At 40.5% G+C, this 16,691-nt stretch overlaps 1 protein-coding gene and 1 long non-coding RNA gene across 15 annotated transcripts in view; one reads left to right on the forward strand and one right to left on the reverse strand.

Moving 5' to 3' along the window:
• Nucleotides 1-16,691, forward strand: part of elavl4 (ELAV like neuron-specific RNA binding protein 4) — a 107,898-nt gene that overhangs the window by 83,026 nt on the left and 8,181 nt on the right. For 8 of the 14 annotated variants that reach the window (XM_078168743.1, XM_078168745.1, XM_078168744.1 and 5 more), the window contains one exon: nt 9,957-10,192. In XM_078168743.1, coding sequence (XP_078024869.1) covers nt 9,957-10,192 — 236 coding nt within the window. The remainder of the gene's footprint in view (nt 1-9,956; nt 10,193-16,691) is intronic. The other 6 variants (XM_078168746.1, XM_033621663.2, XM_078168749.1 and 3 more) reach the window with 1 other exon arrangement.
• LOC144463666 (uncharacterized) overlaps nt 1-16,691 on the reverse strand; it is a 142,238-nt gene that overhangs the window by 48,176 nt on the left and 77,371 nt on the right. The window lies entirely within an intron of this gene.

Here is a 16,691-nt window from a genome sequence, read left to right on the forward strand (position 1 = left end):
AGTCTTTCAGAAAGCCAAGTATTATCAATTGATACAGTTGGCACAATAAAGCTTCTCAAGTAAAAGATAAAAGGATGGGAGATGGAGCGGCGGAGCAAACATCATAAGATTTTGCTTATGTATGCGTGCATCAGTGCATGTGTCTATCTCAGCGAGTGCACGGGCCTGCTTACAGGGATACAATGCACTTGGTGCACAAAACTCTGTTTGAGAAAGAGAGAAATAAAGTGAGTGTGTTTCATTACCCAGCAGCCAGGTTTCTCACCACTCTCCTCTCCTCTGGTCTCTCAGAGGAGCAGTCATTTCTCTCTGTCAGTCAGTCAGTGTTTGGGGAAATGATAGTGGGTTTTAGAGAAAGAGCAGCTTTGTTTGGGCAGGAGCAAGCAAGAATAGCACTGTTTCCTTTCATCATCATCCTTTTACTGTCACCTCCGAACATTCTCCTCTCTCACCTTCTCTCCTTTTGTCCTTTCCTTCCTTACTCCTCGTTCCCACTCTTTCCCTTTTCTCCTTTTCATTCCTGCCGTGCACCCGTCCCCACCCCTAACGCATGCTCCTCGTCCCCCCACCCCAGCCTCTCTCTCTCTGTTTCCCCCTCCCCAGATTGAAGTAGCGTGTTATTAGTAAGGCAGCCAATGTGCCTGTCGGTGTGTGTTAGGGAGAGATAAGCACAGGTAGAGAGAGTTACATAAGCCGCTGTTGATTACTGTGGAGGAAAGGGAGAGCAGAAAAAGAGAGTGAGAAGAAGAGAGGGAGAGAGGGAGAAAGACAGATTGCTGTACCTTAGTAAGTACATTGTGCTCTAATGTTGCCTGTATGGCTGGCTGGCGGTTGATAAGTAGCCCAGGCTTCTGGGGCTGGTTGAAAGGACAGTCATTAGGTTGGACTCCCTAGACTGGCAGCTTGCTTCATAGATTGCAAGTTTGTTTTTGTTATAATGTTTAACAGGAGAAAAATAAACTCTCTTCAAGGTTTACTACGTTAATATGGCATGACAGAGCAGTGAAAAAAAAAAAAAAAACAGCTTAATACACTTAAAGCGTAGTGTGGATTCTTGGAGCAGATTTTTCATTTTAAACTAGTTCATTAATTTCATCTGCACGTAGGTTTTCCTTGAGATAAACACCAGGACAATGTTTGAGGATAAGGCTGGTGATATTTTACATTTTCTCATTGTGGACAAACGGCAGGAAAAGAACAAAGCCATCAATTCATTGATCGTACTGACAAGTGTTGCCTATTTAGCCAAAGCCTGATGAGCTGTTTCCTCTGTGCCATAGACCTCCATTTTAGTCCAGTTATTAAAAACACAACAATGAGCCACGCCCTCACACTGGGTGACATGTTCATTCATTACAAGGATATGGTGTAAGAGGTTTCTCATGGGTGGAGCAGGAACAGATGCATTTGAATTAAGTTAAAAAGCCTTTATTTCAAAACATGGCTGCTTACATTAAACACATGCATTAAACACTAAGGTCTTTGTCAGGGTGCAAAAGGGTGGACAGGAGTCAAGCAAACATTTTATAAGCTTGGTAGGGGCGTCACCCAATCTTGATTAATAAGTGAGCACAGGTAGGTGACAGCAATGGATTCTAATGAGAAGCCATTTTGAAGTGACACGCCTCCATAAGAGTTTTAAAAAAAAAAAGAAGTCCCTGTACTAAAATTAAAAATTACTGCTAACCAAATGTCAACAAATATGCATGTAAAAAAAAGGAAAATTACTATATATCAGAAAAGAAAGGTAGGAAAAATGACTTTAATCATATCCCTAAACCTCAACTAAGGTGTAGTGTTTCTGTGTTTTTTTCTTTCTGTGTGTTGACCCTTTTCTTCATCGCACCTGCGTTTTTTCTTGAGTATCATATTATTAAGACGGTCCTCAAGCACACAATTACCTTGTTCTTCATAAGAGGAGTTGCGTTGGATTGGGTAAAAAGTTATATGGGACACAGGCAGTAGTTTGTGCAAATGGGCCACTACATATGCTTAGACACAACTGTTGGGGTCCCTCAGGGGTCTGTTTTAGGTCCCAAACTGTTTATTTTGTACATTAATGATATATGTATGGTGTCCAGAAAATTCAAGTTTGTGTTATTTGCAGAAGACACCAATGTTCTTTGTTGGGGACAATCTGCAGCAGCTTTTGTAGGAGGTCACGACAGAAATTAGTAAATTAAAACAATGGTTTAGCATAAATAAATTAAACAAAACTAAATCTTTGTTGTTTGGAAACGGCAGTACAGACACAAAAGTACAGATGACGATTGTTAATGTGGAAAGAGTCTATGAAGCTAAATTCTGAATGTAATTTTAGACAAAATCTGCTGGAAACCTCAGATCAGTTATGTAAGAACAAAGCTGGCAAAGAGCATCGCAGTTCTGGAGAAAACAAAACACATACTGGACCATAAATCACTGCAGACTCTGTATTCATCGCTTGTACTAACATATTTGACTTACTGTGTGGAAGTTTGGAGCAATCAGGAAAGTACACAATGTGGGGTACAGGGAACACAAACACATGGTTTTTAAAGTCACATGCATTGAAATTTTTACATCTGGTCAAATTTAAAACTGCAATCATATTGGAAGCGAGAAATAACTCACTTCCAGGCAACAGGGAAGGGGGTTATATTTTAAGAGGAGAATTGAATTTCTATGAACAACAATGTGTTCGTGCAACCAAGAAGAGTCTGTATATTTCAGTGTCATGGGGTGGACTTGTGGGATGGGCTGCGTGACGAGTTGAAACAAGCACAAATATAAATCAATTTTAAAAATTATACAAAAGTTTTTGGCAGATATATAGATGAGAAAAGGTTGTGTTAGGAGAGTGCATATTTATTTTGTAACACTGGGTGGTACTCAGACTATAATTAAACTGGGTTTATCACTTATTTTTTTTAATTGGGTGGTAAATAGACTGGGATAGTTGTTTATTAGTTGTGAATAAATTTGGGGATTTTTTTAAATAATATATGAGTTAAGAGAAGAAATGGAAGAAAGAGGTAGAGACATATATGTTTTACTTCTACCTACTCCTTTTTGGACACCATTATCTTTGTCTTGTTTGTTTTTTATTATGTTTTTCTTTTTCTTTTTGGTTCGAAATAAAGTAATTGATTCATTCAGCCATTTCGGTGAACGAGGGCATTGTAGTTAATTTAAGTTAATCCCACATACACCATCCTGCTGCTTTAAATCCTCCTAAATTCACCAAACATGTCTTTATCTGCAGCTAATAATAGCCACCAACAAATGCGCTATTTACTTGTTTGAGCGATATTCATAGACAATATGAAAATAATGGATATAACCAGGATGTCACCAATTGGTTTGTGGACTCCCATTTTTAAGCCTTAAGTTTGGCATTTTGGCCTTCCTTACCTTGGTTTTTGGAGCCAGGAGTGACACAAGGTGACCATAATTGGACAATATGGTGGAGCTGGGAAGGAGTGAGGGTGGCTGAGGTGATGCCTCGCAGACAGCCTGCTACTCAAAGCGGCCACACCCTTAATTATACAGTACAGTTGCCAGGAATGTTGAAATTAGCTATAGAGACTGTTTTTTTTGTACCAGGCTGTAAACAAGTTTATTTCTGCTGTAAAGTTGGGCATTTTTGAACATGAGGGTCTGTGGGTAGTGACTCAGTTTTGGAGCCAGCCTCAAGTGGCCATTCAAGGAACTGCAGTTTTTGGCACTTTTGCATTGGCTTCATTTTTCAGCCCTGGAGGTTGCCCCTCAGTAATATTTGGTAGAAACTACAATGCTCAGCTGTTTTAAGAGGCTACTTAACCTTTCAACATATTAAAGTAGATGTTTATGTTCCCTCTATGAAGATATACTCTTTGTCATCAATGGGAACATACAGACTGAGGGTAGATAGGAACAGACAGTATTGAGAGTCTTACGAACACATTGTTGGGTTTTCTTGATAATAAGTAAAAATAATCGGACAGTGTCAACCTTCTTGTTTAACAAGCAAATGCTGTAAAACCAACAAAGATAATAGTAAAGACAATATATAAACCTTCTATGATCTTTTGTTGATGTGATAGAACACATTAAATACAGTTATGGAGTATCTGACACACTAATGTGATGCCTGGTGAACCTCTTGATAGCAAGATTTGTTCAGCATTTGCAGCAATGTGAGGAATTGTTTTAAAAATACAAAGTTAAATGTATGTTTTAAAATTGAAGTCCAACTTCCTTTATCCTACTTATATACATTATCATAAAGACCATGTCTCTCCCCCCGTAGGCTAATAATGATAATGAGAAACAAAAGAGTCATTATTTGTACAGCACTTTAAGACACACATTTTTACAGTATGGTAAAGAAAACCAAGCACATATGCAGAGCAAAAATAGTAAAAAGAAAACAGTGGATCCTCAGATCAAATCAGCAGAAAAGGCAATGCCGATTGATGCTGGTTGCTCGTACATTGTCACAAACGTTGTACACCTATATCTGTGTCACTGTAGTTCACATTTCACTCCACCATCGGATATTTTTACTTCACGTTGAGCTGTTCCCCCTTTCTTGTGATACTGAGCGGAGTAGAGCAGGAGTGTTTCTCAGCACAATCTTGAACTGTGACTGAGGGCCGACTTCACAGCCAGAGAACATCCGTTCTCCTCACTACCCGAACTTGTTTGTGATAGTGGCTTACTCTTATTCCAAATTTGAATCGTTAAATGAGTGAATTGTGTGATATCCCTGGGCTTCTCTAGTCTACACTGGATACACCAGACACAAATAGGAGATGATGTGCACACACGAATAAACACATACATATGAAATTACGGGTGATGGGGTCAACTGCCACCTCACCTCTCTCACCTCTTTACAATGCTATTGTACAAACTCAAGGACAAGAGTAGCCAGTGCACACTAAAACAACAGCACACAGTCTCTCTCACATATACACGCTCTTCACTTGGTCACGGAGGATTGCAAATGATCACGGACATCTCCACTGCTCTTTTCACACTTCATCCTCAATTGCACCTCTTCAAGTTATCACTTAAGTATGTGCGTGTGTATGTATGTATGTATGTGTGTGTTTGTGCCGTGCCGTCATCAGTATGCCAAGCATTTGTCCAGAGGCCCTCCAGCCAGAACCAGCTTAGGAGCAGCTCAATGCCAAACAAGTGTGAGGATTAAAGGACGAATACAGTCGTCTCTTCCCCCCTCTCGTCTCAGCGGAGGAAGTGAATGAGCAACGCTCTCCTCTTCCTTAACTACCGCTGAGGTGCCCTTGAGCAAGCCTCTTGGAGCTGCTAAGTGCCTTACAGCGGTTAAGTGTTGTGAAATTGGGCAGATTCCAAATATCAAGGTGAAGCATGGCATTGGATGAGTTTGAAGAAGCAGTGTGTAACATTTAGGGGGATTAAGTGGCATCTAAGTGTGAGGGCTGCAGATTACAACCGGCTGAAACTGCTCCCAGTTTAAATATCCTTTAGTGTTCATTGTTCAGGAGGTTGTTACTGGGAGCCGAATTATCTTATCAGAGGTCTCTTCCTCTCCAAAACGAGTGGACCAGGTGATTAAAACCAGTAAATGCACTAAATGAAGCAGTTTCCCTAACACTGCTTTGCACATCACAGACGGGCCACTCGCCCAGCACCTGCTAATGTATGCTCACCTATTTTCTCTGATAACTCAATATGTCCTCACCTTGTTTCTGATCCAGACATTCAGGATGTTTTTACTGTGAGCCAAATTATCTGCATAGGTGTCCTCCTGTCCAAAACAAACAGACCTGGTGATTTAAACCGGTATAAACGCTGAATAAAGGAGTTTGCCGTTAAAAAAAACAGTGTTTGCAGACTTTTTCATTGAGGAGTGGCTGCAAACCACAGTGGCTGACATGAAAATCCGGAAATGCAAATGGCCCTGTCTAGAGTAAGTGTTGGTTTGTCCATTCTGGGCTACTGTAGAAACATGGCGGTACAGCTCATTCAAAACTCTGCAGCTCGGCTATTAACCAGAACTAAGAGGAGAGAGCACACCAGGTCAGTCTGAGCTGCTCTGCACTGACTTCTGTTACATTTATAATTGATTTAAGCTCCTCCTACTGGTATACAAAGCCCTACATGGGCTGGGACAGAGCTACATTGCTAACTCCCTTGTTAACTATTTACCTCCACGAACACTGCAATCATATGCTGCTGGTTTACTGGAAGTTCCCAGCAACAGCCAGACAAAGATCAGGGATGCAGCCTTTGTCAGTTCCACCCCAAAGCTATGGAACACACTACCTGTAGTTATCAGGGAAGCTAGCTCGCTAAATATTTTTAAAAGAAAGTATCTGTTGACTTTAGCCTTTAACTAGCTCTGACTTCCTGATACGGGTCTGAAACTTTCTTTTTTATGCTTCACGCTGCTGCAACTCTTTTAAAATCTTACTTGATTTTATGATTTATAGTTTTACAACTCTATGATTGTACGAATCATTTCATCCATTTTTAAACTGTTTTAATTGCCCTTTTATATCGAATAGCCTTGCCTGTTTTATGTCTATTATATCTATTTTTATGTGAAGCACTCAGTGCTTACACTGCCCTTATTGTAACCAGTTAGTGCTGCATTTGTTGTATGAAAGGTGCTATATGAATACGTTTATAATTATTATTATTATTACTACAACATGGCGATCTCTGTCCAGACCCACTCCCTATCTAGACACGAACAGCTAATTCCAAGGTTTAAGACAACAAAATAATTCTTATTTTCAGGTGGCTATACACCAAAGAAAACATACTTATTATATTATATTCCATGTCTGCCAACATATCCCCCTAAATCCCACACACTGGACCTTTAATGCCTCATAGCTATAAGGCTACATATATCCATTACCAGCCACACTTACTGACTGCAGCTCAATAACAGCTCTCCCCAAAGACACAGCAGTGACCCCTGTCTTACCTCACACACAGCACATGCATGACAACTACAGTAATAAATGAAGAAAACCACAGGAACAGCAATGGTTATTGTTTGCACTGTGTAGATCCCATTAGAATTGTTATTTTTCTGCCTCTGACAAGCTAATTAAAATGTACAGGTACAGAGCTGGCACACGAGGAAGTAAGGAAGGGAAAATTGTGAAAGCTTGTCAGGGGAGAGAGAGCCAGTAAAAAAAGAAAAAAAAAAGCCAATAAAACAGAATAATTTACACTGAATAGAAGTTAATGAGATCATCCAACAGGCGGAGGGGAGATGCTGTGGTTTAGGTCTGTGCATGGTGAATGTGTGGTCAGTTTGTTCCTTTGTATTGCAAAGAAAGAGCCTTGTTGATTACACATCTAAATGACAAACTAAATGGTCATCAATTCCAGTTTTTACCCATTTTTGTGCCTAACTCACCCAGAAGTTGTTTACTGCTGCAGGAGGACACTGATCAACACAGTTTTTTGCAGTGTTGACAGCAAAGAAAAAGCTTCCAGTATTTTGAAAATTGCAGAGAAAGTGCAAATGAGCTGCTTAGTCCCTCTAATTAAAAAAAAATAAAAGGTGTTGGTGCTGCAAATTGTATTTCTAAAATCTTGACTGTCAGCCAGATTTGTGTATTAAAACATTTTAAATCCAATTTGAAAGTTGTTTAATAATTCACATAACATCAGCAAATTCACAGATTTTATTTTATTCATTCTTTTATTTTTACATTTTTATTGTTTAGTCCAACACTAGAGTGCAAAGGAAAAATTAGGCATGTTCCATCAATGATTGGCTTTCAAAGAGTGGCTTTTTATTTCGCAGCCTGGCTGGAAAGTAAATAACCTTGTGCTGCCTGTGTCCTGGAGAGAAAAAGAGAACAAAAGGGGGAGTGAGATGGTCAAGGTGCTTCTCCAAATAAGAATTCAGGGGAGGGAGTGCCATGAGACGATCCAGCAGGAAGTATAAAAAAGAGATGGGGAGAGGGATGGCATGTACAAAAATGTGGAATAACAATAAGGAGGGTTTTTATGTGTGAGAAAGAGACTGCACACAATGATGCTCAAACACAAAATTCCCCTCTTTCTCTCTGCCTCTCTTTTATTCAGTCTCAGTCACACAGACATGCCTGTGTGCACACACAGTATTATGTAAATAGTCTCTTCGGGAGAGTGCTGCTGTCACTGAGCGAGCATCCTCTGGGCCATCTAGGCAGCCTCATTAAAACAAGGCACAACATCCATTAATAGATACCAGTGCGCACATACACACATACATATATATATATACACTCAGGGAAATTAAAAACGCACTACTCAGTTTTTGGATACTAGCATCAAACTATTTATCATTTTAGTAGTTGTAATGAATGTGTTCAATATTTATACACCTCAGTGAGGGTTTCAGATCAAAACAAAATATCAGAAATAATTATCTACAACAAATATCAAATACAATTAATATGCATCCTTAATATCAAGACCACATGGATCACACTAAAAGTTAATATCTTGTATGGCCTCCATTTGCAGCAACAGCAGCAATGCCTAATTTGATTTTGGGGGATTGCGTCAGTGGTATTTGTCAATCTTGTGCCGCAGTCGTAACACAGTGTCGACCTGGTCTTAGACGGTCAGCAGCAGTTCTAGCGACATCATGAAGCTCTTGTAGATGTTTAACGGTCAAATGGTTAACACTGAATGTTCTGGATACTGCCCGGCTTCTTTGTCCAGCCTGGAGCATGCCAATGGCTCTATCCCCCTGTGCCTGTGTCAGTTGTGGTGTCTTGAAAAACTGTGAATTTTATTTTATTTTTTTGGTGCCTTTTTTTAATCAAAGATGTTTTGATACCAATTTTCTTTTTCCCTTTTTTTTTTCAAGTATCGGCAGATATCAAGTACTGATCCGATACCTTTTTAAAAAGAAAAAAAAATAGTATTGTACAGTTTTTATTTTATTTTTGTTGGTGTTTAAACTCCAAACACTAGTATTACCCCTCATAATTAAAGCCCTGCATAGGGTACAAGTTTCTGTGTTATTGGTGGGAATTTCCAGTGTAAATATTGCCGAATTGCTGACATTTTGCTAGGCTAATGTGACACCATTTACCAGAAATCAGTTCTTCTTTGCTGCTTTAAAACAGTGGCTGCCACTGCCTGCGCAGAGCAACTTGATTTGTAAGCTTCTGTTTTTCTGCAAATATCATGTGTCTTTAGGGAATGGTCAGACAGGATTGTCACAATAATTAATGTGTGACCATAGGTAAAATATAGGCTGTAATGGCTCACCTTATGTACTAAAATCACTTGACAATATCATGGAAAATAAGTTGTTTATTATTGTGTGAACTGCAGAACATATATGTCCAGATTTTTTAAATATTCACTTCACAGTTATTATAGAGACTTTACAGTAGTGTGTTTTTAATGTCCCTGAGTGTATGTACAGTCAGTAATGCACACAAAGCATTCAGACACCAATAAACTACCTCCCATTGAAGCACGTCTCTAAATGTTCCTCTCTGGTGGCAGTCAAAAAATATCTCCAAGGAAACGGCTCAAATGTCACTGAGAACAATGGATGAAGAGTGTGTGAATGGCTCGCTGTGACTGGAGCTAGCATGAAGGAAGAATGGACTGTGTGGCGTTAAACAGACTCAGGGCCAATGCCACAATGCAGCCCCGTATGCTCAGTCTACGGCTGGAGGGTTTGTGTGTATGTGTTACTGTTATACTATTCATCTCTGTCTTCTCTCGTTCTCCATCCTCTCTGTAAATCCTTGTGGTAAATGCAGCACATTGGGTTTAGTTTCACATGGGGGTTGGGTGAATGGGCTCAGTGCAGTGTGCAAAAGCATGAAGACGACTTCGGAAAATAGTTTTTAACACTGTCAGACTGGAAAAACACAAAAATGTGCCAAACACATACTGCAGATGTTTGGGCTGTTGATGTTTTATCTAAACCCTGTAAAGTAAAAGGGGCCTGTGTTTGTTTGTGATCTGCTGGCCCCGCAGGTGGCTCCCGAGGTGTGGGCTTCATCCGCTTTGATAAGAGGATAGAGGCTGAGGAGGCCATCAAGGGCCTGAATGGACAGAAGCCATCAGGTGCCGCTGAGCCAATCACGGTCAAGTTCGCCAACAACCCCAGCCAGAAGACCAGCCAAGCCCTTCTGTCACAACTCTACCAGTCCCCCAATCGCCGATACCCGGGCCCCCTCCACCACCAGGCTCAGAGGTTCAGGTGAGTGCTGGGGCGGGGCATGACGACAATCATGGAGAAAGAAGGTGGGGCAGAGAGGAGACAGGATAGTGTGGGAAAGGGTTCGGGTTGTGTTGGAGATTTTTATAAAGATGCATAGTTAATGCAGAGTTTCCCAACCTTGGGCACTGAACCGGTCTGATATTCATTTGATGACCCCACTTATATTCCTAAGTAAAGTGACTCCTCTGATCAGTAAATTTGAAGCAGCCCTGCTTGACAACCAATATGAACAGTTTGACTTTGACACAGAGAGGCAAAGTGGGAGGATATCTGATTTGACCCCAGCTTTTCTTAAAAAAAAAATTGCATAGCATGTTGGGATGTTTAGGGTGTTATTTTCAAAAAAAAAATGAGGGGGCAAGTGAAAAGTACAAATATTTGCAATGCTGTCTTGTTTTAGGAGCCTATTATTATAAGCATTCAGTGTTTTCCATAAAATTAGAAACTAGTTGTGATGGTGGGGGGGTGGCCAACGATCAGCTGTTGCTGCCGTGTAGCTCTCCTCTTACTCTTCCTGCCCAGTTTGCTTGAGCGAACTCAGCAGCAGCGGCTAATATCCAACACTGAGCTGTTATATAGTCCCAACAGTCTCACACTGACACCAAAATGGCTCGACTCTGTCGTTAAACCGTTGGGTAACATTTAGCACTGTCACTGTGTGTGTAACTCACACCCCTGAGACAAGAGGGGCAAGTAGGGGCTGAGCAAGTTAATGCACTATATGCAGCTCTGCAGTGCAATGAAATTTTACTCCTTTCAAATAATCAAATTTGCGGTAAAATTGCAGTGATTGGACAAAATTGAAAGGTCACGCAGAATGCACAGGGATTGGCTGTATTTGTGTTAACTGTTGCAATCACAGCATCCTGGAGGGACTTATCAAGGGCACCCCTGGTTTCCAAAATGCATTTTGGTAAGAAATGTTTACAGAGCTGGACAGAACAATGGCAAAGCATAGCTTAAGATGACACTGTTGAGAGAACTCTTGGTAAATTTTGGAACAGTTGTAACCATTTGGCGCCCACGGTGCCGTCTCATTCAAAACTGCAACAAGGAAGCGTTTGAACTCGCCACGACTCTGATTCATGCCCCTGATTGGCCTCTTCTCCATATCAGCAGCGACTGAAGCTCATGGACATTGTCATATTTAAGTGACAAAACGTGTTTTCTCAGAAACACAGTTAAAATACTTAAAACTAATGTCCATAACATGCACACACCAGCAGATCCTCCTACTTCCCAGCTCTATTCCAAAGCTGTAATGATGAAACAGAATGAAACACAAAGTGGTTTAGGCACAAGATAAAAAAATGGGGTCCGTAGGACCATCTGCCCAAAAGGTTGGGAATCTCCAGGGCCAAGTGTTCAAGACTAATGACAGGAGGAATAATGGAAAGCAAGTTATATGTGTGTATTCATCAGCAAACTTTACAAACAGTCATAGGTTATGTATAATATAATGAACTGAACTGATGATCTGATGCAAGCATGTCATCTACTGTGGTATGACTGATGGTGTGAGTAACATCTGAACAATTTAAGTTCTGCACCATCAGTGTATTTGGTGTCATTAAATGACAAACAGGATTGCTATTTCATATGTGGATATTTAATGTCATCAGTTTAAAACTCAATACCGATTTTTCTTGGTTGATGCAACAATAAATGAGTTTAATCAAGGAAACACGTCTGTTCTAAACAACAGGCCTGATTTGGAAAACATTTGCACCAAATGCAATTTACAGTGTTCGAACAGGGGATGTTAACACCCACACATAGAGGGCATGAGTCATAGCGACATGTGTGTATCAACAGTGATGCAACTTTTTCTCCTGTGAACATTTATTTCAGAAAACACGTCCCCCTTTTGAACAACAGGTGTGCGCTGTGCACCTGGTGCAGGTGTCAATAAATCAGGCCCTGTGAGCGCTCTGTGTGGGTCCACCCAGATCAGAGAGGAACTGTTCATAAGAGACTGTGGGGTTCTGTCGTTCACAACTACGTATTTCCCCTCATTTCATCATGCTGCCATCGTGTCAACACTTCCCAGAATATTCCCTCTGAGGCCTGGGCAAAATCATGTAGCTGTAGAAAAAATGTTGTAAATGTTTATTAAACAAAAGAGTAATTGTCTGTCTGACTGTAAAGCTCCAATTTTGCATGACACGGTCACAGTGATACAATGAACCTTGTTGTTTTAGAGCATTTTTTGTAGTTTGAATCAATTGAAACACATTGCCAATATAAATATACATAGTCTACTGCATTAAATATGCCACAAGACCCTGCATTAGCATTTGAAGTTACATAGGAGAGACTAAATCCGATGCACAAAGGGCAAATTAAAACAAACGATGACAAAATTAATTTAAGGATTTGGGTTTTAACCTTTTTAACTTAATTAAATTGAGTGCATATAAGTACCTCAAGCTGTTTTCATCGCTAAAAAAGTGTTTTGCCCAGGTCTGTAATCTCTACAAGCTATCACTTAACATCATATACAGTATCTGGCTGACATACTGTATATATGGCATCCTACCTGGTCATTTCCTGTCACTCACTAACGACATAAACAAGCCTTTTTTTTAAATTACACATGACACCTACAACCTACAGATGGGCTTTCTCCTTGAGGTCACATTACCTTTCACCTCAACAACACACAAAACAAGACAAACAGGTGATGGTATGATATTACGCTCTATCATCCGATCCAGTCAGAAGGTTTCAGAATTGGAGAGAGAATATGTGCTTATACAATTTCCTCTCTCTTTCAATAACACTAAGCTGGTCGTGCTGTTTACTCTCTATCAAAGTCAGAGCTTGGAAGGTATTTTTCTTCTGGAGCGGCTTCCCTGGTGTGACACCTGAGCGATGTAGCGTGGCTGTGTGTCTGTGATACGCCAAGCCAATTTACAGGCTCCACAGGAGAGCTGTCGCTTCTCATCACAACTCACAACCACAGGACACTTCCTCACTGTGTCTCTGTGCTCCTGCTCTCTGCTCCCGAGCCCCTCCACTAAAACCTCAACACTTTAGAAGTTAGAAATGTGCTCGATGTGCACAGTTTCCCTTTTTTTTCTTTAACCAAATCTTTTTAGGACAGTGCAAAGCGACGTTTTTCTTCCAAATAGAACACAGTATTCAGTCAAACCTGAGCTGTTGTTTGTTCTGTTTATTCCTTGAAGAGAGAAAATTAAATCTAAAGTTAGATATATCAGTATGTTTCAAAGGCAAAAAATAATAATACATTTAAAATAATGAAGCAAAAATGATCTACTGATGTATGCCTGAAACTAAATGAAATGTAAATTAGGAAATAAAATCCATCACAGACTGTAAAATGATACTCCTGCTTGTTTTACATACTTAACAAGTTTGTGCTGCTTCTTATAGGTAAGACCCAAGTTAAAAAAAAAAAAAACTCATAATTGCATCTATCCTGTGTGACTAAATCACGTGGGCCTGTTAATGTATAACGTGCTTGTATGGTCTCTCTCCAAGACAGCAAACATAACCGATTCAAGCACAATACACTGAGCCCTAGATCCCGGCTCGTTTCCGATCCTCTGTCGTTAACTAATGGTACTAATTAGCGAATTAGCCTTATTATATCCAGGGCAGGAGCCAATTTTAATTGAACAGATTTTTGTTTCAAAAAAGAGAAGACAAAAACACCCATTCCTCCATTAACATGCATTGAGAGAAAGCACAAAAGCCCTATTGTTTATATCGAGCTTGGAGAGGCAGTGTGAAAAGCTGGCAGAGTGTTTGCGTGGTGAGCGTGCATCAATGTGCGTTCGTACATGTGCGAGAGGGAGAAAGAGAGGGAGAGCGAGAGAGAAAGAGATAGCAGCAGGTTGTTTTGTTGTGGCCCAACGGCCCGGCGGCCAGCAGATGTCTTCGTGCTCCCGGGCCTGGAGCGCCTCTCCTCTGAGCATCCTCTCCAATTGACTCATTTACCCACAAAGCAGCCTGCTTGTTCCCTTCCCACGTAATGGGCTAATTACTGCTTTAATGATTCCGTATATCCTTCTCCATTTTTTTTCCTTTGTTTTAGGGCTGCTCTCGTAGTATTTGGTAATGTTAAAGTGTTGATTGCTCAATGTAATGGCTATAGAATAATGACACCATTAACGTTTAGATTGGGTCCCTATAAGCCTCATTTTCACTACGTGCGGTCTACCACCGGGTATGATTTCCTGGAAAAATGAAGGCTCAGTTTACGACACAAAGAAAGTTTGTTACCAATGTGCAACCAAAACAAGACGAGGATAGCGCTTTTGTTTTCACTATCGGTAGCTATCCCCAGCTACCAACAATATCAGTCTAAGTTCTTTGCATATACTATCTCCAGTAGTGGAAAGGGTGGACATGGAACAACCGAAGTAACTGTTGGAGCTCTAAGTGCCAAAAGCAACATAGCCCAGTTGCAAGGCTCCAGATCCAGGTGCCTTTGCGACAGTGCTTGGAAGCAAAGAACTAGTGGTGACAAGGGCCGACTGTAGCGATGCCTCATGACAGGATGGATTCAGGATGCTAGTTAGCCAGTTGGCACATTAACAACACAGCCTGATGTTGAAAGCATAAATAGTATTTACCATGCCCTAGCAAACAAACAAACAATGAATAAAAAAAAATATTGCTACCTCATATAACAAGTTTGTTTATATCTCGCACCCTCTTGACTTTAGCTGTTTGTTTACTTGCCTCACTTCCATTTCTCTTCTCAAGCACCGAGTTGAACTGCCAACCAAGGTCATATCATTCACCAACGGGCTTCGAAACCGAAAGGCAACCAAAAAACAGGCCACAGGGGTCCATTACTGCCAACGGTGTGGAACACACCACAAAAACTAGGGTGACAGACTCTCACCAATGGCCTGACATTAACTGATGGCCAACCATTGGCTTGGTGTGTCAGGGCCTTAACAAAGAAAAGTGCAGTGCAGTGTACTTTGAACTCAGATAATAAGCAGGCCTACAATGTACTCAAAAGGTTCATGTTAAATGTAAAAATATTATGTAAATTAACTCAGCTGACGTTAACGTGGGAAATCCATTGCAAATACTTATCGTGATATGATTTTATTTAGTCAATTTAAACGTTTAAGTTTTACAAGCATCAATGTGAGCTCTTTGTGAGCCAATATAAAGTAATATTTTAAAACACAGGTTATTACATTGCTCTTCAGCCCTGATCCTCAGTACTCAGAGTTCTGCAGGATTTCTAATTTATAAGGTGCTTAACTACAATTACTCGGCAACCTGGTGTTTAATTGTTCCCGATTAGAAGACTACTGATCTGTTATCTCTAACATGCAATGTAAATTCAATTTAAAATGATCAATGTAAATAGTATTGTGATTATTATTACACAAGTTATTTAATAAAAGCCTTCAAAACCTAACTGCTTTCTTAATTGCAATCAAATAATAATGAAGTTGTGTATACATCAAGTGAGATAATAATAATGCAGCTTTTAAATGGTGTAACTGTAGTTACCTGGATTATATCGTGGTGAAAGCCATCAAATTTTCAACATGATTTTAATGCCGTGCAGCAGTTGTGGTGCAAGATAGCAAATGCCTGTTGACTGAAAGAGACAAGGAGAAACAACCCAGCTAGTCGAGTCAAAGTCAGAGAGTTTGTAGTGTTGTCAAGAGGAACGAGGCGTCACTGGCCAGCTGTTGCTCAATAAGCCGTGGCCCCTGTCCATTAGGCCAGAGGAGTTAATAAGACATGAGACAGGCCGGACCCAAGTGAGGAATGAAGGTCATTGAGTCACCAAGCAGACTGCATCCATCCAAGAGGGCCAACATTTCATACAGCCCACAGGTTTCTGAAGTCCTGCTCACAAACAGACACATACACACAGCCCACTGGGTTCTCAAACCACACACACACACACACACACACACACACACACACACACACACACACGCTTACATTCTAAACCCTGGCTGACTTCAGCGACTGTCGCTTACGGGGCTGAAATTATTATGAAACCAGAACATTTCCCAAACACTAACCTTTTCAGACACCCTGTGACTAACACTCCGCAATTCCACCTGACCTGTTAGCACTTAACAGGTTGACCTCGACCACAGAGACAAACATTCCCAATTTCATGGCTAGTTTAATGTTCAGTTGTGTTGCTGTTGGTCCACCTCATAGAAAGCATACTGATCATCATCACCTCTCTCACTCACCATCATTCAAATGCCAAACCATTACACTGACAGAACTCTGGATCATTTCCTGTCATCTCAGGTGTTCTCTCAATTGAGTTAACACAAATTAAGCACCATAGTTTGTGAAAAGAAAATTTTATAAACTTCCATCTTCTAATAAAACCATCAATGTGGCGGCATAAATTGTATGGATACCCACATGCAATTTCCTGCACGTAAAACAAGCCATTGATTTGCCATTGCGTAGCACTATGGCTAGCCTAGCATCCTAGCCGTGTGCCATG

Source organism: Epinephelus lanceolatus, chromosome 6 (genome assembly GCF_041903045.1).
Source record: "Epinephelus lanceolatus isolate andai-2023 chromosome 6, ASM4190304v1, whole genome shotgun sequence".
Lineage (NCBI taxonomy): Eukaryota > Metazoa > Chordata > Actinopteri > Perciformes > Serranidae > Epinephelus > Epinephelus lanceolatus.